We start from the raw sequence: 21,376 nt of genomic DNA, 5'->3' as shown, positions 1-21,376 counted from the left end.
TAGTTTATATTTCTGAAGCTAATGAAGTAAACCAATGATTCATGTCTTACCAGATCTGTCCACTAGATGGAGTCAGTGAACCTTCTGTTTGGTTTGTAAGGTTGAGGAAACTCCTGCAGTAACAGACTGAATAAAGACATGATACTGTTTGTTTTTACTCCTTTATTCAGGAGACTTTAGCATTTCATTCACCTTCATCATCAGACAGTCCTGTGAATCTTTCTTTCTCAAACTGTTTTAATATTCCCATATTAAAGCTACACCTACACTTTTCTTCATAAGATCCTTATCCTTCTTCTTTGCCTTTTTTCATAAATAGCAATTTAAAACTATACTGTTCTGATTTATTTGCCTGAAACACATCTTCTTGCCACACTGTTCTGCGCTAACTATCAAAAAGACATTTCCATTTTATGGGAAATGCAGATCATTGGGTTCAACAGAGTGACTCATTTCTTGAAGAGATTGTTTTTGTTTTGTCAGTACGGCGGAAAGAGGAACTTCCAGGATTCATCCCAACCAGATATTGATTTAAAGCTTGTCTGTTTTTTCAGGTTTTCAGGACGGACGAAGAATCTCCAAGACTCTCCCCATTCCTCCAGGATCTTCTTATAGACGCTGTCTTCAGGCATGAGCTTACTGTCAGAACCGCTGCCTTTCTTGGGACGAGGTTGGGTTTTACCCAGGAGGTGGCATCCTGCCCACTTCCTCTCTGACTGTTTCTCCTTCTCTATGCCAGAATACAGCTGCTTCCTCGTTTTGATCTTTGTTGGTAAAATCACTCTTTGATCACTGAGTACTTTGGATCTACCTTTGGTATTAAGCTGGTTGTTGGGTTTCTGCAGGAACCGGTAGGAGTTTGCCCAAAGTGTGGCAGAAGCAAACACTTTGTTTAGGTCGGATTTATTTTTATTTATGTTTTGTATCTTGTTTTTGCTTGACCATAAAACCTGGTAGTAACCAGGGTTCTGGGAAGACTCAATCCAGGGCTGATCCAGTTGGGGCGTTGGGTTGGCAAGTCTGAAAGATCTTCCCCACTTACATCCACACTCACTCAGAATGGGATGTTGCTGCTGAGTTGAACTACTTTTGCTTGATTGATTGCTTAGTGATTTGGTCCTCCAGGAGGAGCTCCACTCTTTCTCAGGGTATCTTTGGCCAAATATCTTGTTGTCAAAGGAGCTGCTCATTTTAGCTTTCACTCCTTCTGAGGACATAATGCTTTTTGGGCGTTGGATCTCACTGGATTCATCCACCCACTTCTCTGTTGATACCAGTCCAGTCCAGTGTGGTGTGTGGTAGATAGACCACTTCCAGGATTCCCTCCACTGAGCAAACGATGGCTTATCGTGTCTCATCTCTGTTTTTGTGATCATCCAGGCATCTTGCCAATCTGATATGGACTTGGCCTGACTTTCATGTTCTCTTGAGTTATCAGGAACATTCAACTTCCCTTTGCCGACTTGATCTTTGGCATTTGCAGGTTCTGATCGATGCTGGTGCCTTGAGAACTTCCAGGATTCTCCCCAAACCCGTTCACTTGTTGGGCCATTTTTAGGGAATTCCTCCACTGAAATCTCACTCTGGTGCCTCTCCCAGTTCACCCGGACTTGCGTTGAGGTGGACCAACCTTGTTGCCACAGCTCAGGGTTCTGATTCAGGGGCCGGCAGGTAAACTTCCAGGAGTCTTTCCACTCCGAGGCATTGGGCTTTGAATCTTCCCCTTTCTCAGACTCTCTGAAAGGCTTCACAGGATCCGGCTTGTACCTTCTCCTTTCCTGTCTCATTCTGTGTTTTATTACCTTCCAGGAATCCCTCCATTCAGAAGGTGGAAGTATTTTCTGCAGGTGCTTCAGAAGAAGTATCTTTGACTCGGGGAGTTCTCTCCTTGTGTGATGTATCACATTACGTCTTAGTTGCTCGTACCTTGGATCTACTTTCTCTGTCAAGTAATTGACCTGAGGGATCTTTTCCACCCTTTGAATCTCAGCATCTATCTTCGGCGGCAAGGCTTTGAGGACTTTATCTATCTCCGCACAAGGTTTTGAGTTGTTCTTCGGTATCTCCCATGACTTGCTCCAGTCGCTCATCGCCTCAAATTTATCGCAGACCTGTAGGTCTCTCTTGCGAGTTGGGGAGGTGATTTTGTGAAAACCATCTCTCTCCAGGCTGTGATTGTCAAAGCCATGATGTTGGTTCTGAGAGGAACTCTGTTTGTTGTTGAAGACGTCGGCTGCTGCTCTCCATGAACTGGCCCATTCTGGACTGAGAGGTTTCTGATGGCGAGGAAGCTTGAAGCTGTTGCTGCCATGATGGTTGAGAAGCCTCCAACATTCGTCCCATTCTGGGTTTATTTCTCTTTCCATATCTTTGTTGTCAGCAACTGTTGCATTCAATAAACCTTCGTTGCCTGGCTTGGTGGATGTCCAGGAATCACTCCACTCTGATGAACACAAGATTTCATTTTGGTGCTGGGTTTCCACCAGGGAAGTGAAGAATCCATGTTTAGAGGCTTCCTCTTCATCTTCACCAGAATCTTTCTTGATTTTCTCAAATCTTTTCCAGGATGTCTGCCATTCGTCAGCGGGCAGATTCAGGTCTAGCGCCTGTGGTTCCACCATCTTGTAAAAGGCTTTTCTCCAGAGATGATATCTTTGTGGATCCACCAGGTTGGGCTCATTTGGCCAAGGCTTACGTTCTTCGGCTCGAGGTTGATAGGGAGCAAACATCCAGCACTGCCCCCAGTCTGGACTTGCGCCCTCTGCTGGTGACGGTAAGGACTTGTTGAACTTCCAAGCCTTGCCCCACACCAGAGACGACGGCTGAGTTTTGGTGATTGACATGAGTAGCTGTAGTTTGTTGAAACTCTTGTCTTGCACCTTTTTGTTCTTGAGATTTGGGGCTTGAGCAGAAAAGCTTTTTGCCGGGATTCCTGGTTTGCCACCAGAACCCGGACCTCTGCCAAGAGGAACTCCCTGAGGAACCAGCGGTTGCTTGCTCTTCCAGATGTTGTCGTCTGGTTGGATATCGGAAGGTGTAACTTTCCTCTCCACTCTTTTGTATTTCCCCGTCTTGGCAGTCATACGATCTGCCCACTGCTTGTTGATGCTGTGCAAACAAAAAAAGAACAAAAGGGGGAAAAAAGTTAATAAAACACAGCTAGCCTTTTTTTCTTGACCTATTAAACCTGCAGTTCAAACTTTTTGTTCCTAACAAATTTTCTAGGTTTGCTAAGCAAAAACTTGGTAGATCCTCCTTTAAACACCAATTATATGAAAGTGGTTTAGTTCTTGATTAGAGGATTTCTCCAGAAATGTTTCGTACATCGTTGAGCATTTTGGACACTTCTAAGACCTTTTGACTGTTTATTTAGATTGGTCTGATTTTAAAGATAATCGTCCAACCAACACTAAACGGAACAATATGCTCCAGAAAATCTGTACGAGGCGATAATTCTGGATTTCTTGTTCTGGAGTAAATTTGGTTGTTCTGTTTATATCCAGGCTGTGATGATGAAAACGTTTTGTAGTCTGAGGTAAAGTTACTGAGGGGTAAACTGATGCTACCATTTAGCAGCTAATAAAAACAACAATGTTTTTATTTATAGAAAATCTGTTATGTCCTGCTGCTAGTAGATCAGATGACACTGATCGCACATGAAAAAGTAAAAATACAATTAGTGTACATTATTTACCCGAAGATTTTAGTTCAACAAGGAAACAAATGTTTGGTGTTTTTCTTTGTTTTTGCATATTTTCAGATCTGGTATCGAGGAAAAAAGTGAAAACTTAAAATAAAGTTGGAAATTTTTTCCAGTTTTGCCATAAAATGTTTGGTGACACCTGAATACTTAACGAGTAACTTTATTTGTTTCATTGGGAACTTCTGAGATTCAAAAGTGAAAAATTTCCAATTTTGAAACTCAGAAATGTTCATGTTTTTCCCCCCAAATTTCTGAGATTAATCTAAGAATTTATTTGTTTTTAATTTTGCGAATTTTAAACTTCTGGAGCTCAGAAATTTTCTGGGAAAAGCACCGCTGCAGCTTTCTCTCTGCTCTGAGTCAAATCAACCAAACTGTTTCAGCAACCTGTTCCCCTCCTGGCCTGTGGGGGCGCTGCACCATGAACCACTGAAGGAAACGACACAAAAACCTCTGAAGACACTCAGAGCAACTTCCTTCTTCACCAGATGTAAACAAATGGAGGCGTCAGATTTTAGAGGTTGTAGGATTTCTTTTTTTGTCTTTGGCTAAAAACCACGAGTCATTTCTCCCGCTGGCGCTAGACTAGCGATTTTGTTTTGGTTGTATTTACCCAGAATGCCCTGCCCTGTAGTCCACTTCCTGCTTTTGGAGAGGTCTCTGCTCTGCTTGGTGTTCACATATGCATTCAAACTGAACCAGAGTTCACTTCAACCGAACCCAGACCGATGTTTGGGTTGGATTTTTTGGTTCTTATCAGAGTTCAGGAAACGTTCAGTTGAAAGCAGAAAAAATTCCCAGCATGAAACACAAATTCCCTGCAGCGTGCGCCATAAATCACCGTGTCACTCCGTCAGAGTATTCATTTCAGCTCCCACTAAATCTGTTGGGCTCCTCAGGCGGCTCTGGAAGTCGAGACATGGCATGCGTTCTTGGACCGGTACCTTTTGTGGAGATCTGGTGGCAAAGCTAACTGGTGACCTTTGCTGCTCTGGTGGGTCAGGTTTCTGGTAGGTCACATCGTCGTTTCTCCATCATCATGATGTTTCCGAGAAATTAACTCTTACAGAATAATTTGATAAATTAATATTTAAAGCCACAAGGATGTTCACACTTAATAAAACATTAAATTTGAGGTTAGAACTGTGACTGATCTCTGTATCAGACTGGATGAAGAGCAGCTGGCATTAAAATAAACCTGAGTGAACTGGAACTGAGATAATAATAAATACATGCTGACAACCCAACTTGTAAAGCAAGAAATACAAAATGATTAAAGACATTTAATACAAATACAGCAACTAAAGCAGAAATATGGTTGGAGGAAAGGGACTTTGGTTCATTGTTGCATGTTTTTGTTTTTGCTCTATTTATGTTGAGTTTAAAACAATATTTTTGTTCTTACTTGAAAACCTTTTCAAACCGTCTTTTATTTCTGTGTATTTTCCTTCCAAACAGACAGATCTTCCTGCAACTCTAAGCATTTCTGATCATAACAGTTCATTTCTGTCTGCCTTCCAGTACGGCGACCCACAGGCGCAAAACGAAACGAGAATAAATCCCAAACAAACTAAATTAATGCAACAGAAAAATGCTGGAAACACAGGAAACAGAAGCAAAAGGGAAAATACTGCAAACAAAAAAAACCTGAAAATATAGAACACTGCAAACTAGTGCCACAAAATAAAAGTCCTCCAGTCCAATAGGGGGAGTCTGGAGTCTGTAATGTTACCTATAAGTAAATATGCTGCTGTTCTATTGTAATAATAAAAAATGTCCATGCGGCTCTATAATATCATAAAATCCAGGAAGTATGACGAGTATCTGGTCCCATATTATTTAATGGCCGACTCCCCCTAGTGGTCTGGAGCATTTATGTTTTGTCTGCATTTGCATTGTTTTTCTGCTGCATTTCAAAATTTGCATAATTAATTATTTTTCTTCAGCGTCTTCCATCATTTCCTGTGAATTTGGACCTGCTGGCCAAATTCTGAAAGCTTTTCAGAACCTTTCATTTAAAGGTTTGTTGGGATTCCTCCTGCTGGAGGTAAAATCCTGGGTTTAGTCTGTAAGATCTGTTTTTGGACTTTGTTTTGGTTTTTGTAGATTTTATTTAGAAAATGAGGTCAGTTTCTCTTTCAAACTGCTGATAACAAAAAGCCCAAAAATCAGAAAATCTTCACCAAACAATTAATTAACTAAATAATATCTTCATTTAGGTTAAGAAAATTATTAGTTTATTGTACTTTTTATGAATGTTAAATAATTATTCTTATATTTTTGCAGAAAAGTCACTTGTCAGTTAGTTTTCAATCATTTCAATTGCACTAACTGAAACTAGATTTAAAAAACTTGGTAACATTTTGTGTTTTTGCAGTGTTCTGAAATCTGTTTAGTGTCAGGAATCTCTTCAAAATAACTTTCTTAGCATTGAGAATTTGTGCATCATCTAAAACGGGTCAAATTTAAGGGACGGAGTGGAAACGGGTTTAAAAAAGCAAGTAAAGAAAACCTTCAAATTTTAGAATCTTCAAAACTTTAGTTTCTTGGCTGTTTTTGTAAAATTGTTTTGGGGAGAAATCAAACATCAGAGTGAATTCAAAACTTTATCTACAGATGGAAACTGGGTTTAAAAATCTGATGACCAAACCCAGTTAGAGTCAGGAATCTGTTCAGCATTGGGAATATTAAGATACAAGAAAAATCATTAAAACTTACATTTAAAAAATATCCCTGCAGAATCTTTGATCAACTTCTGATTGTTTGGAAAGACATTAAAGGTCTATAGCTGCTGTTTAAGTTTTTATAATCTCTAATTTAGCACTAAATTTAATATTTACTTTGAAAACAAACTTCATGCCAAAAGAAAGTCGGCTGCAGTTTCTGCAGGATGAAACTTCAGCCTCTGGTTTCGATTCAGGATCTAAAATGTCAAACAGTTTGGATGTTTGGACGTTTGGACATTTGGACGTCTCTCAGCTGACAGCGGGACTTTCTGTCCCGTTCGATCAGAACAAAACACGGACAGATTCGTCCCGGTTGGGTTTAGTTTTAGTTGATCTAAAATGACGTCACAGTAGAGGTTTGCTGAATGTTAGTTTTCTCACGCGGGCAGCGCGCTCCTCTCCAGCCGCTCCTGCTCCAGCAGCATCCTCTGTCCGAACTCCCTCATCCGGATCTCCCAGACGTTCCTCATGATGGAGGCGTCGCATCCCACCACCTCTGGGTTCTTCTCACCGGACATCTTTGGCCCGGATCCTGCGGGAAGCAGACCCACAGAGCTGTTAGCGTCCCCATCGCTCGGCCTGCGTTGGATTATAGTGAAATCTGAATGAGACCTCCTGCGGAGACGCAGCTTCACCGGCGATAATCTGAGTGGAGACGCTGCTGACAGCTCTGCTGATTTGTACCGACGCTCTGAGAGCCAATAACCGTCTGATGGATGTGAAGGGCTGCACCTGCTAAAAATAACGCTCTCCCCTGACTACAGCGCTCGCTTTGTACACTCAGCCTCCATCAGCACTTTTCAACAGGGTTGATGTTTTCCATCTTCCTCCTCCCATAAATCTGTTTGTAAAGCTGAAATATTCAATCCTGTCAAAGTTCTGACCAACAGCTGCAGCTAAAAACTAATGAAATCTTTCTGTGTTGGATGCAAAATGGTCAAAAAGAACTAAAGTTAAACTAAATCTGTCATGTATGACGGTGAATTGAAGATAGAAAAAAATAGAGAAGTACATTTCTGCCAAAAAACTCTGAAATTTCCTAGAAAAAATTTGGAAACTTCTTAGTTTTAAAAGTCAAAAGTTTGATAGAAAAAAATTATACATTTTTGAGATTACTCCCAGATAATTTCTAAAACGAACTGGGACATTTCTTGGTTTGTAAAGTCAAAAAATTTCAACTTTTAAAAAATTTTCATGTTTTTCTACAACATTTTTCAGGTTATTTTCAGTTGCAGAGTTTTTTGGCAGAAATTTACACCTTTATGTTTTTTTCCATCTACAACGTCTCCAGTATGCCGTCATTTATGATTAAAAAAATCTAAATTTTCTATAAAAAAATCTTGATTAATCTCACAAATTTTCAACATTTGAAGTTCAGAAAAAGATTTTCTAGAAAATTTGTGAGATTAATCAAGATTTTTTATAGAAAATTTAGATTTTTTTAATTTCAGAAATTTCCACGTCTTTCAAGAAAGTTTCTCAGATTAATCTCAAAATTCCTAATTTTTTTATTTTATTTTGGAGCTCAGATAATTCATCGTGTTTGTAGATAATTCTTCAATTATTCTCAGAATTTCAAAGGTTTTTTTTAATTTTAGATTTTTCACATTTAAAAATGTCCAAATTGAAAAATTTCTAAGATTTTGCTAGAAAATGTTAGTTTTTTTTCCTCACATATTTTTATTGTTGGGTATAAGAAATTTCCTTGTTTTTTCTATTTTCCTTGTTTTTTTAATTTCTAAGATTATTAAAATTTCTGAGTTCTTTAAACATAAATTTGCTCCTCTTTTCTATCTAGAATGGCCCAAAGACGCCTCTGTAGTTACGACATGGAAACTATGGAAACACCAATGATATGTAATGTTAAAATATTTGAAAAGCAGGCGAGATGTTTTCCCATAACCTTCTTTTCAAGGTTATGGTGACAATATTCAGGTTTATGAATAAATTGTGACTAATTATTGGCATTCCAGTGACCTGGATCTGATTGAAGCAACAGTTGTGAGAAGTTTGTATGAAGATCTGATATGTATAGGAAATAAACTCGTCTGTCTGCAGGGTCCAGTTTTCCAGTTGCTCAGAATGAAGGTGATCATGATGATCAGCAGTTTGGGATCATAAGACTCAATAAATCACTGGGTGATCAACGTTTACCAAAGGTTGGAACTGGTGCTAATAAAAAAAATGTTTTGCAGTGTTTTCCAAAAACTGAAATCCCTCTGAGGTCAGTTTGGTCAGTTTGGTCTGTTGTTGCTGCTGCTGCTCCAGTCACTGGACTCCAGGTTGACTGGACCTTAGAGACAAGGTGGGTTCAGAAGGTCATTAAGGTCAAACTGTTTTTTTTTTTCTTCAGACTTTTAAATCTCTCGGTATTTAAACTGAATTTCGCTTCGCCTGCAGGTGGCATACTTGTATGCAACGTCATCACTTGGGCCTAGAGGCAAAGATCTTCTATTGAAAGCAGATGTGTAGCCGTATTTTAATATACCTGAACTGCAGAGATTGTATCAGTGAGTTCTCGCAGAGCAGACCAAGGAGTGACGCCTCCTTCAACCTGCTGATTGTACAAAAGCGATGATAGTAATCCTTAAATATTGTAACAAACTTGTATCAATTCAAATATAAATGATACGCGTAGGTACAGATCAAATAAGACAAAAACAAACAAACAAAAGTATCAAAACATGTTTTCGGTCTTTAAAATTGCTCCATTATTGAAAGTGTTTTTTTTTTGTTTTTTTATTAAAACTTATTATAAAGTCATCCAAGAGCTACATTTGTTGCAAGATGTCATTTCTTTGCAGTGAGTCGTGGTGTTTCCCAGAAACATCTTAATGAATCAAAAATAAATCACTTATGCAAATATTTTCCCTTTTTAATCAAAGCCATAAAAAGTTAAACTCCAACATTTTACAAGAAAAATGCGAGAAGAATGTCAGAAATATTTCCTACACCAATCAGAACCGGTTTTATTATTATTATTATTATTATTAATAATAATTACTTGAAAATTATAGGACATTAACGGCTCTAACCTGAAAGTTTATTTTGATCGGAGTCAACATTCTTTTCCGGCGCAGTTGTGACGTAAGCAGAATGCGACGGCGCTTGGAGCTCCGTGTCTGAGCAGCAGCAGCGGCGGCGGCGGCAGCAGCAGCAGCGGGGAGAGATGGTCGTGTTCCCGGAGCGGAGCCGCGGCCTGTGGCGGCTCACGGTGCTCCTGCTCTCCGTGTCGTCGCTGCCCGCGGCCACGGCGCTGCTGGAGGGGCTCTACTGCGGGACGGAGGTCTGCTACGACGTGCTGGGAGTCTCCCGGGAGGCCTCCAAGGCGGAGATCGCAAGGGCTTACCGGCAGCTGGCCCGCCGGTACCACCCGGACCGGTACCGGCCCGAGGAGCCCGGAGATGAGGAGAACTCTCACACGAAGTTCCTGCTGATTGCTACAGCTTATGAGACACTGAAGGTTAGTAACGGTTCTGTCTCACTTTACTCTCATTCAGAAAACTTTATTTAAATGTTGCTGTGATAAGGAAGGATCTCCTGTAGCAGTCCGCATTGCAGCGAATCACAAGAAGCCTCTGACTGAAGACTCTCAGGATTGTCAGATGACAGAGCAAAGAACTTTCCATAATATGCAGAACCTTCTGGACAATCCTGAGAGTCTCAGAAGGTTCTGCATATTATGGAAAGTTCTTTGCTCTGTCATCTCCACTGGTTCTTATCTGCTACGGAGTATTAGAAAAAATAAAATACTTAGAATAAAATCATACAAAAATAGTCAAAATAATCTACAAATAAAGTCATAATTAGAGAAAAAAGTTTTACGAGACTAAATTTGAAATAATAAAGTTTCATATTTCAACTTTATTTTCATACGACTTTTCGTAATACGAAGACTTGAGGTCTAGACTTTGACTAGACCACCTGGATTTGTTCCGTTTGGATTTTTGGTTCAGATTTTCTTTCATTTGACTCTAGAACACAATGAAATACAGAAAAGTTCATTACTGACTCAGATATCACCCAGATCATCACCCGTCCACCGCCGTGCTTCACAGTTGGTACAAACATCCTTCTAGAGCCACCATCTTGGTTTTAGAGGAGAGTTTTTCCCCGTTCTAAACTTTTTCAGGTATTGTTCTAGTAATGCTGGATATTCCTGATTCGTTTTTTTCTGTCTGCAGGATGAAGACTCGCGGCGCGACTACGACTACATGCTGGACCATCCTGAGGAATACTACCAGCACTACTACGCCTACTACCGCCGCCGCCTCGCCCCCAAGGTCGACGTCAGGATCGTCATCCTCGTCACCATCTGCGCCATCTCCGCCGTCCAGGTAGGAGCGCCGCGTTCGAAGACTCGGTTCTGGTTCTGGTTCTGTTTCTCTGGACTCTGGCTGCTTTGCCTCTCAGTTTTTGTGAACCAGCAACATGTCGACACTAAACTTGTTTCTGCTGCTCAGGTTCTGATCTTAGTTTTTCCTTCCTGAGCATCAAATTCATCTAAACTGAAAAGTCCTACATTTTATTTAGTCAGTAAACGCACCAGCAAGGAGAGAAACGTTAAACACGTTTTATTTTAAATTTCTCCAATTTTTACTATTTATAATCACAGAATCTTTCCTGACAGTAGATCAGCATGGAGAGCAGCTTTATTCAAAATTAAATAAATATATAAATATTGTTATTAACGGTTAATAAATACTCCACCAAATAATAAACATTTTCATATGAAATGAAAAAAAGTAAATATTTTTAAATGGATGTCTTATTTTTTCTTTCACAAAAACCCCTAAAAAACGTAAAATGGGTTTACAAAACCAAACATCCTTATGAAATAAAAAATGAACAAATTAAATAAATTAATTAATCAAAACTGTGATGTACAAAACAAGCTCTTTAAAATATTTTGTTTGTTGTTTTTATTTCATGGGAACATTTATATTTTAATAATGAATAAAACTGTTATGTCAATAAATAAATCTATTTATTAATAAATAGAAATGTAATTAACATTTTTTAAATTTATTAATCAATAAAAATAAATTTATTATTAATAATTACATTTAGTTTTCATGAAGACATTTATCATTTATATTGTTTATTTAATTTATTAATAAAGAGCAAATACATTTATTATTTTTAATTTCATGGTGACTTTTATTTTGTATTTATTAACAATTGATACATTTATTTTGCATTAAATACTTTTATTAATAAGTAAAACATTTATTTTTAAGTACTGAAATGTATTAATAAATTAGTTTTGATTTTATTAGGATGTTATTCATTTATTAATTAAAATATTATTTACTAATTTATTAAAGTAGAATAAAGGAAATGACATTAATGTGGGTGCGCGGTGCCCCCTGCTGGCTGGAGGTAATAAAAAATAAAAACGTGTTAAACAAGAATCTAGATTTAGAATCTGATCCACATAGATCTGTGGTTCTGAAGTGTTCTGGTTCTGGATGTGAAATGTTTCCTCCAGCCTCTTCCTGGCCCAGTATAACCAGTGTAACCAGTACAACCAGTATAACCAGTGTCTGCTCTCCAGTACGTCAGCTGGTGCAGCAGCTACAACAAGGCCATCAACTACCTGGTGACCGTCCCAAAGTACCGGATCCAGGCCACCGAGATCGCCAAGCAGCAGGGCCTGCTCAGCCGCACCAAGGAGAAGGGCAAGAACCGGCGCTCCAAGGAGGAAATCCGCGAGCAGGAAGAGGAAGTGATCCGTGACATCATCAAGAACAAGATCGACATCAAGGGCGGCTACCAGAAGCCGAGCCTGTCGGACATCCTGCTGTGCCAGATGGCGCTGTTCCCCTTCTACCTGAGCCGCTACGTGGCGTGGTACGCCCGCTGGGTGTACCGCTTCACCGTCTGCCGGGAGGAGTACGGCGAGGAGGAGAAGCTCTACCTCATCAGGTCAGTGGCGGCCGGCGCCGGCCCGCGCCGCTCGGGTTCTGGCTGAGGTTCTGACGGCCCGGTTCTGCTCTCATCAGGAGGAACATGAAGCTGTCGCAGGCGCAGTTCGACAGTCTGGAGGAAAACGCCAAGCAGACGTTCCTGGAGAAACAGCTGTGGGTCCGAGAAAACTATGAGGTACGAGGCCCCTTTAAGAAACTCTGGGCCAATCAGAGGCCACTTCCTGGTTCTGAAGGTTTAAAAATAATAAATAAAACACGTTCACTCCCAAACTGTTATCTGATTCAAAACCAGATTTATATATTTATAGTTTTAAAACAATAAAATTATGAGAATAAAGTCATAATAATAGAAAAAGTCTTATTACTAAAGTAATAATACAAGAATAAAGACAAAATCACTAGAATAAATTACTAATAATAGAAGAAAAGTAATATGAGAATAATTATTATAAAACAAGAATAAAGTCATTCTGTACGTTTTAATTCTTATATTATTTCGACTTTATTGTTAAATTTTTTTGTAACTTTACGACTTTATTTTCATCGTTAACTTTGTTTTCTTCGCCTGGTTCTAACGCTGCGCTGTAATTACCAGAGTTTCTGTTTTAATATTTTAATAATCAGAGCCTGGTTTTAAATGGCCTTCCTGTTCTCCGTTCTCTGACTCTCTCCTGTTTTCCTCCCAGGCGTACAGGAAGGAGCGCGAGGAGGAGATGAAGGTCAAGCTGGCGACCGACCCGAAGATGAAGCGGTACCGCCGCTGGATGAAGAACGAAGGCCCGGGTCGGCTGACCTTCGCAGACGACTGACGGCGGCACCGCCCGTCCAGAACCAACACAGCTGCCTCAGCGCCGGCTCAACGCCCGGCCCGGCCCGGCCCAACCCGGCCCGGCGCCGGCGGACTCCAGCCCGGCTGTTTGCAGCCGTCGATACAGATATTTTCCTACAGACGCCTCAGAGTGACTGAATAAACTGCGAGCTGAAGCTTGATTTATTTCTGTATTCTAACATTTTTACCCATTAAAAGAATCAGATCCAGTTTATATTTAAGATCAAACGTTTGTGATATTTGTGTTATTTCCTCCACATTTCCGCCTTTTAAGCCTGAAATATAAATATAAGTGTCCTTTATAAAGGCAGCAACACGTAACCTCCTGCTGCTGATGAAGCCGTTCAGTTGATAAACAGATGAATGTTTTTTTTGTTGTGCCTGCAGCGTCCGACGGTTCGATGCTGCGCAGCTGAGCGCCGTCTGTCCTGCAATACCGCAGCGTTCCTCCGGGGGCGATGGTGAGTGCTGTGGCGTGTTGTGCTGCTTTCTGTTCGCCATTGTTTAACGGCTATGCAATGTTGGGCTAACGCGACAAAATGGCCGAAGTTTAGACGTCAGAGGGACGAAAAGCTTCAAAGTTTTTAGGAAACGGTTCAATAAAAATGGTTTCAATGTTTTTATTAAAGTTCTGGTTCTGTTCTGGTGCAGAAAATAGAACAGTTTTCACTGGGATCTGGTCTGATAATAAATCCAGATCAAGACTTTGTTTATAAAAACTGTTGGGTTTTTTTAATATCACCATCTGGTTCCTATAAATTCTGTTTTATCTGTTTATAAGGGATTAAAAATAAAACACCAGATCCAGTCAAAAAGTCAAAAATGTTCAACTTTTGAAACAAAGTTTTTTTCTTGAAGGTTTTTCTGAGGTACTTCTTCTTCATATTCTAAACCTTCTGCAATATGTTCTGATTTCCTCCTGAGACCCGGTCCAGACACTAATGTCCATTATAGTGGACATTTAGTTGAGGCTTATTTTTTGTTCCTACTCTGAGTTACTTTCTAGCTGTAGACAACTTTCTTTCTTACTTTCTCTGTAGACAACGTTTCAAATTTAACGTGTGCACTTGGTGCGTTCATATGAAAAGTGTTTTGAGCGTTAAGTTTACATTCACAGTCTATGTGGAACGTCATAAAAACGGTTCAAACTGCACCGCTCTAGACCTCGGAACGCTCCTCCTCGGCCCCCAGCTCTCCTCCTCGGCCCCCAGCTCTCCTCCTCGGCCCTCAGCGCTCCTCCTCGGCCCCCAGCTCTCCTCCTCGGCCCCCAACGCTCCTCCTCGGCCCTCAGTTCTCCTCCTCGGCCCCCAGCTCTCCTCCTCGGCCCTCAGTTCTCCTCCTCGGCCCCCAGCGCTCCTCCTCGGCCCCCAGCTCTCCTCCTCGGCCCCCAGCTCTCCTCCTCGGCCCTCAGCGCTCCTCCTCGGCCCCCAGCTCTCCTCCTCGGCCCCCAACGCTCCTCCTCGGCCCTCAGTTCTCCTCCTCGGCCCCCAGCTCTCCTCCTCGGCCCTCAGTTCTCCTCCTCGGCCCCCAGCTCTCCTCCTCGGCCCTCAGTTCTCCTCCTCGGCCCTCAGCTCTCCTCCTCGGCCCTCAGCTCTCCTCCTCGGCCCCCAACGCTCCTCCTCGGCCCTCAGTTCTCCTCCTCGGCCCCCAGCTCTCCTCCTCGGCCCCCAGCTCTCCTCCTCGGCCCCCAGCTCTCCTCCTCGGCCCTCCTCGGCCCCCAACGCTCCTCCTCGGCCCTAAGCGCTCCTCCTCGGCCCCCAACGCTCCTCCTCGGCCCTCAGCGCTCCTCCTCGGCCCTCAGCTCTCCTCCTCGGCCCCCAGCTCTCCTCCTCGGCCCCCAACGCTCCTCCTCGGCCCTCAGTTCTCCTCCTCGGCCCTCAGCGCTCCTCCTCGGCCCCCAGCTCTCCTCCTCGGCCCCCAACGCTCCTCCTCGGCCCTCAGTTCTCCTCCTCGGCCCTCAGCTCTCCTCCTCGGCCCCCAGCTCTCCTCCTCGGCCCCCAGCTCTCCTCCTCGGCCCCCAACGCTCCTCCTCGGCCCTCAGTTCTCCTCCTCGGCCCTCAGTTCTCCTCCTCGGCCCTCAGTTCTCCTCCTCGACCCTCAGCGCTCCTCCACATAGACTTTGGATGTAAACCAGATCTGCCTGACGGTCAGAACAGGTTTGGTGTGAACGCACCATCAGAGCCAGAGGGAGAGCAGGAAATGTGCTAAATGGGCCAGGATTAATTTGAATGTTTGTCCAGTCATTTGTGATGAGAATGTCCATTTCTTGGTTCTGGTTGACATTCGATGAAAGCTCAACATTTGGTCATAAAAATCCTGAACACGAGTTTTTTCTTTGTTTGACCATCGACTGCAAATATCGTTTATATCTTTCTATAAACGGTGGAGGCCGTCAGCACAGGTTTATCAGGATCACATCGTTGTGAGCTGAGATTCTCTTCTGGCTACTGGTTTGGTTTGGTATTCTTTGGTTCATCTTAATGGTTCCAGTTGCTGGAAAACCCTTTGAGAAGTTTGCAGAACTTATTCCTCATCATGTTCCTGCTAATAACTGGAACTTCAGATTTTTCAGTCCAGAAGATTTTGACTCTGGGAAATCCAAGAAAGGCCATGTGAGCTGATATTCTGAAGTGTTCATGTATGTGATTTTATACTTTTATCATGTTCAAAATAAATAAAAAGATAAGTAAAAATAAATAAAGTCTTCATTTCTTGGACACCATGCAGTTTGAGCCATTTTTGGTTTTTATTTCAAGTAACAAGCAACAGACTGAAATGAACAACTTCTGGTTATTAAATGTATTTTTCAAATTTGACCTTTTCTTGGGTTAATGTGATTCATTAATCACTAATCTGCACATTTCTCCATTTTTTTAATTCTGTCATAATTTAGACTGCAATCGTCCTGATGTCCACGACAATGGACATGCTGTGAAATTTAAATAAAACATAAAATGGTAAGATGTTCATTTTAGCCTCAATAGGTAGGAAATCACATAAATACAGAAATTGGAAAACAAATTGTTTCTTCGGTTCTCAGGAAGATTTTTTTAGAAAAGATGATGAGAAAAAAATAATAGATTAAAATCTGGTATAAAAACCATGGAGGAATATTTAGCTGTTTATTTGAGTTTAAAACGTATAAGTCATGTTGTTTTCTGATGTCGGCCATGACGGAGTGGTACGATGGCACATTGGGCCGATTGGAGACAGAAAAAAGAAGCAAATTTGCAAGAAAAAAATAAAATGAAATTTGATATTAACCTCAAAAATTTTGTAGAAATTTATTTGGAAATTTTTCAAAAAGTCAAAAATTAATAGAAAAATTAATTTAAAAAAAAAATTAATAAAAGGTTTCTGTGATGATTTTAAAAATTTTAGGTTTTTTTCCACCTTTTCAGACTAAAAGTTTTAAAAGTTGAAAATTATCTAAAAGTTTCCGAATTTTTTCTTGGAAAAAAAAACACAAAAAAAAACTAACCTTTTTGGAGCCCAGAAATGTTCAGGGTTTTTTTCCACACAATTTCTAAGATTGTCTAAAAACAATTCTAAATAATTCTGATTTCTGTTTTTTCCTCACATTTTCGACTTTTGTTGCTCAGAAACTTTCAAGTTTTTTCCAGAAAATCTCAGGTTAATGTCAAAATTTCCGTTTTTTTCTCTCACAAATGTTCGACTTTCGTAGCTCAGAAATTTTCTTGTTTTTTAGAATTTTTCTGAGATTGATCTCAATATTTGTTTTAATTGAAATTTACTTCATTTTTTCTGCCATAGATTTGGGTTATTTTCTGAATTTGGCACCAAAACGAGTTTTTATGAATGTGACATGTTGCAGTTTTATAACTAGATAAACTTTAATAAAAAACTGAATTCATGAATCTGCTGCTGATTAAAACATTGTTGTAACTTAAACTAATCGTCTTTTCTGGTCTGAGAAAAAACAGAAATGATGCGATAAGATCAGAGGATGTGAAACTGGAGGAACGATGATTTTCAAGTTCAACTGGTTTCCTCTTTGGCTTCTGTGTAAAACTATCAAACTCTGTGCATAAAATTATACTTCATATGTATTTTATTATGGTTTATATGGAGACATAAAACTGAAACTGAAATTGTTATCACAACCAACTCATTTCAACTGGTTTGCATATCATTTTAATGATTTTTATCTCATAATGTTAAAGTTTCTGGTTAAAGTGAGATATAAAACACAACTAATTAAAACAGGAACTAATTTTCTGCTTTAATTATTTCAAACTCATCTCATTATTATATTAGAAACTCTCACTTTCACATCTGATTCGAACGTTTCTCGTTTTAACAGAATCTGAAACTCATCGTGTTATTTTGACAAACTTTCTCGTTTTAATGAGTTTTATATCCCATAACATGAAAGAAAAGACATAAAACTTGTCTCATTATAACCAGAAACTCACAGTAACAGCAGGATCCCCTAAATATTCTCTACTTTAGTTTTTCATTCTTGGCTGAATAAAAGCAGTCAGAGATGTTAGTTAGTCACTGACTCATCGTGTAAAAGGAACCTGAAAACACGAAGCAGCAACAGTTTGATCTTCATCACTGATTGCATCACCGACCAGCAGAGCGCCGTCCACTCTGAGGGCAGCACCTTCAATAAACTGATCAATAATTTGGGACTGAAACGATTAGCAGTCATAAAAAACTCCTCTCATTAATCTGATAAATAATTGGTGTTTTCCAACAACTGATGTTTGGTGTAGAAAAGCAGAACTAGATACAGAATCATTTCAAAAGTCTGAAGGTTTATGAACACAAGCATTACCAGAGAAAGGTCATTTAACATTTCTACCTTTGGAGCCCAGAGACGGGTCGACTGACCTGAAGGATTTTAGCTAGCAGGCGCTTTTGTTCTGTAAATAAGGCCATTACCCTGGTAATGGCCTCAACGCATCTCACAGTTGCACAATTGTTCCTGCATCGATGGTTGACCTGACACTTCGCCCTTTTGCCTGAGCTGGGTGTGGAAGGTTGTTGCCGAAGCAGTTTCTCCTTGTGTGCCTTCTTCTCACTCACATGAGAGTTACCCAACTCTTTTGCAAGCTCAACCAGGAAGTCCACCCGTCTCTCCTGCACCCCAATGCATGCCTGATAAAGCACATGTGCATTCAGTGCTGCCATGTCAATCATGTTTTCCAGGTTTGCTGACCAGCTGTCACATAGTGATGGAACCTTGGTCACCCCCCCGCAAGATTATGACTGAAATAAATGCCATTAGTTCTTGTGAACTAAATAGGTGAAGCAGTCACCTATTTATCCTCCACAGCACAAAAGGCTGCATGCAAATTTGCATGTGCTAAGTCTCCCAGATTTCTTTTGCTTACACTTTTTGCATGATTTTTTTGAGGTGGATCAACACAATTAATTTGGTTAGTTTATTTCTAAACTGTCATTTTAAACCCACTTAGCTTTATTTAAAAGAAAAACATTTCAAATTTATTTTAGAAAAACCTTTGCATGTTTCTTGAAACAGATTGTATGTTTTGCAAACTCTATGTACATTTGGCAAAATGACCTGGATAATGCAGCACAACATCATGGATCAGCTAAAGGTCACATCTCTCCAAAAACACTTCATGTATGCTTCAAAACTAAACTGAAGAGCACTACCTACAGGAGATCTGATCTCCTGCAGGTATCATAGACACCCACCCCCAACATGGACAATTCACACTCCTACCTTCTGGCCTGACGGTCAACGGCCACATTTACAATTGAAGAAGGGATGCTAATTTGAGCCATCAGAGTCGTCAGGGTGGACTCAAGGCCTTTTGACCCTGTTTCGGGACGTCAGGGGAGAGGTCCAAAACCCTGGTAATGCTAGTGTGAAATGTGACACAGGAAGAGTTCAGGCCACACAGATAGAAAATACGGTTCTCCACCCAGGGCGCCTTTCACCAGAGGACGGATAAATAATGAATGACTTTTTTTTTTTAAATTACATTTAAAAAATATTGTTTTTAATTAATATAAAAAATATTTTTTTAAAAATAAAAAATACAAAAAAATAAAAAAGTGTGAAATAAAGAATTCCATCATTCTTTAAATGTTTTCATACTTCATTCATATTGAACTATCTTTAGATGTAGTAATTCATTTGGGTGATGTCACATCGTGGTGATTCTAGTAATAATCTTTCGACCGCCAAACTGCTGTCTCTCGACCCCCTGGTGGATCCCGCCCCACACTTTGGGAACCCCAGATTTAAAACACCCCAATTTTAAGTAACTGGCATCAATGACAACATATTAGAGCCATGGTAGATAGAAAAATAAAGCAGTAGTAAATTTCTGCCAAGAAACTCATAGATTATTTAGATGAATCTCAGAAATTTCCTAGAAAAAACTTGAGAAAATTTTCTATTTCAAATCCTGAAGATTTTTTACTTTTGAGACTCAGAATTTTTCAAGTTTTTTAAAAAATATTAATCTAAACATTTTTGAGTATTTTTGGCAGACATTTATTTACCCCCCATCCTCCTTCTACCTCCAGTGGTTCAACGCGCAGCATACTGCCCTCTAGTGTAGAATATTTTTAAGCATTTCAGTTCGATACTTGCAAAGTGCTGCTATAAAGACATTTATCTTTAAACAGTTGATGAATGCCATATATTTAAATAAATTAGTTGGTTAATTGTATTAAATTGGACCGTCTTTTTAGTCGGGTCGGTTTCTGCTGTTCGTGTTAACATGCAGTTGCAGTTCCTCTGGCGGCCACTAGGCGCCGCTGCGGACTGAACTTCTTAAAGTTTGTCGTCCAGCACAGAAACAGAAAAAGGTTCTTATGTGAAAACTTCCTTGTTGACGAGCTGCTGGTTTATTTCTGTTCCTCTTTAAGCTTCAGTGGAAACGGAAGAAGGAAATATATCTGAGTCTGAAGGAATTTAAAGACAGAAAAACTCCCCACTGCAGAGCAGGTGTGTTTTTATCTGCATGAATCAGAAAAACACCTAAAGTTTCCCACATTCACAGTCAAAACAATAATTAAAGGTTACAAATACTTGAGACTGTCTTACAGTGAACTTCTGCTTTTATTTTGTTTTTAAAGGTCTGTTGAAGAAATAAACCAAATTTTAATGCAAAAGACACATTTGAAAATTAACACAACCGAGCTAAAATATGGGTTTAAAGCTGAGTTTATTGACATATACATATAAATAAATAAATAAATATATATATACTGTATGTATATTTGCTTTGAAAGGACATTTCAAAGCAAAGTCCTTTTGATTTTATTTATTTCATATTTAGTCTAATTTAAATTACTTACAGCATTACACTTATGTATATATTATTTAAAATTAATTTTAGATTGGTTATGATTCCATTTGTGTTTACTAATATTTTACACTTTGGAATAGCTTGTCAATAAATAATCAATTTCACCTTCAGGATTAATAAAGTATAATCAGTCATTTTTTAAATTCATCTCCTTTATTTGAATCAGTGAAAATCTATAAATAAAACATTTACTAATTACATGTGTGTAATATTGATATTGTTTTAAGCTCTTCGGCTCTTAATTTAAACAGTTTTGCATCATATTTGTTACATTTTCCTTCAAAATAAAAGCGGCGGCAGTCACCCAGATCTATTTTATTTAATTTAATAACAAAATCAAACTGGTGAGTTTTAACTCTGATCTTTGCCTTCTGCCTTCAGGCATCAATGGTTCTGTAATGCGGGCGTGTCCCTCGTGAGGTGGGCGTGGTCAAATGAACGAGATAAACGTGCATGTGACGCAACCCTGATGACCAATGACATCAAGCTAGCCGTTTTAACCAGAAGTTAAGGAGCAAAAGCCATTTCACATTAAAAGCACGACACTTTTGAAACGGTTTCCTCCCTCACCTTTGTTGTCATCCTGGGAAATTCAGATATCTCAGCAAGTTGGAGCACAAAAATAAAAACACAGCTTGCTTTTAACTTTTAGACACGTAACCATGGCAACAAGGTATTGTTTCTACAACTTTAAAACTCATTAGCAGAGGTGTGACCAAGTCACTGTGTTGCAAGTCTCAAGTAAGTCTCAAGTCTTTGTCCTCAAGTCCGAGTCAAGTCTCAAGTAAATACAGGCAAAAGTCGAGTCAAGTCTCAAGTCAGGAACCTTTAATTTCAAGTCATTTCGAGTCGTTTTTATTTTATTTATT

The 21,376-nt window shown here is 39.8% G+C and overlaps 3 protein-coding genes across 3 annotated transcripts; 2 read left to right on the top strand and 1 right to left on the bottom strand.

The window, feature by feature from the left end:
- Positions 1 to 145: 145 nt before the first annotated feature.
- LOC114149628 (uncharacterized) lies at positions 146 to 7,319 on the bottom strand. The gene is made up of 3 exons (XM_028025649.1): positions 7,042 to 7,319; positions 6,811 to 6,961; positions 146 to 3,108 (listed from the first exon to the last, which is right to left on the bottom strand). The coding sequence occupies exons 2-3, from the start codon at positions 6,945 to 6,947 to the stop codon at positions 480 to 482; spliced, it is 2,766 nt and encodes a 921-aa protein (XP_027881450.1). The 5' UTR covers positions 6,948 to 6,961; positions 7,042 to 7,319; the 3' UTR covers positions 146 to 479.
- A 2,196-nt stretch (positions 7,320 to 9,515) lies between these two features.
- On the top strand, positions 9,516 to 13,416 carry dnajc25 (DnaJ (Hsp40) homolog, subfamily C, member 25). The gene is made up of 5 exons (XM_028025679.1): positions 9,516 to 9,892; positions 10,614 to 10,766; positions 11,987 to 12,357; positions 12,435 to 12,534; positions 13,046 to 13,416. The coding sequence occupies exons 1-5, from the start codon at positions 9,599 to 9,601 to the stop codon at positions 13,166 to 13,168; spliced, it is 1,041 nt and encodes a 346-aa protein (XP_027881480.1). The 5' UTR covers positions 9,516 to 9,598; the 3' UTR covers positions 13,169 to 13,416.
- Positions 13,417 to 13,543: 127 nt separating this feature from the next.
- LOC114149897 (proline-rich protein 36-like) lies at positions 13,544 to 15,878 on the top strand (the record flags this gene model as incomplete). The annotated part of the gene is given in 2 exon segments (XM_028026004.1): positions 13,544 to 13,649; positions 14,306 to 15,878. Coding segments are annotated over 2 exon segments (1,197 nt in total), but the record flags the coding sequence as incomplete, so codon positions are not given.
- Between the last annotated feature and the right edge of the window lie 5,498 nt (positions 15,879 to 21,376).

This window comes from Xiphophorus couchianus, chromosome 8 (assembly GCF_001444195.1).
Source record: "Xiphophorus couchianus chromosome 8, X_couchianus-1.0, whole genome shotgun sequence".
Taxonomy (NCBI): domain Eukaryota; kingdom Metazoa; phylum Chordata; class Actinopteri; order Cyprinodontiformes; family Poeciliidae; genus Xiphophorus; species Xiphophorus couchianus.
Note: the sequence above shows the minus strand (reverse complement) of the source record. Positions and strands in the feature narration are given on the sequence as shown.

Excerpts from the sequence above, each read along its gene's own strand:
- dnajc25 (XM_028025679.1), top strand. The coding sequence starts at position 9,599 with ATGGTCGTGTTCCCGGAGCGGAGCCGCGGCCTGTGGCGGCTCACGGTG. Across the intron at positions 9,893-10,613 it reads CAGCTTATGAGACACTGAAG|GATGAAGACTCGCGGCGCGA; the intron begins GTTAGTAACGGT and ends TTCTGTCTGCAG. Across the intron at positions 12,358-12,434 it reads GAGAAGCTCTACCTCATCAG|GAGGAACATGAAGCTGTCGC; the intron begins GTCAGTGGCGGC and ends TGCTCTCATCAG.
- LOC114149628 (XM_028025649.1), bottom strand. The coding sequence starts at position 6,947 with ATGTCCGGTGAGAAGAACCCAGAGGTGGTGGGATGCGACGCCTCCATC. Across the intron at positions 3,109-6,810 it reads GAGAGGAGCGCGCTGCCCGC|CATCAACAAGCAGTGGGCAG; the intron begins GTGAGAAAACTA and ends TTGTTTGCACAG.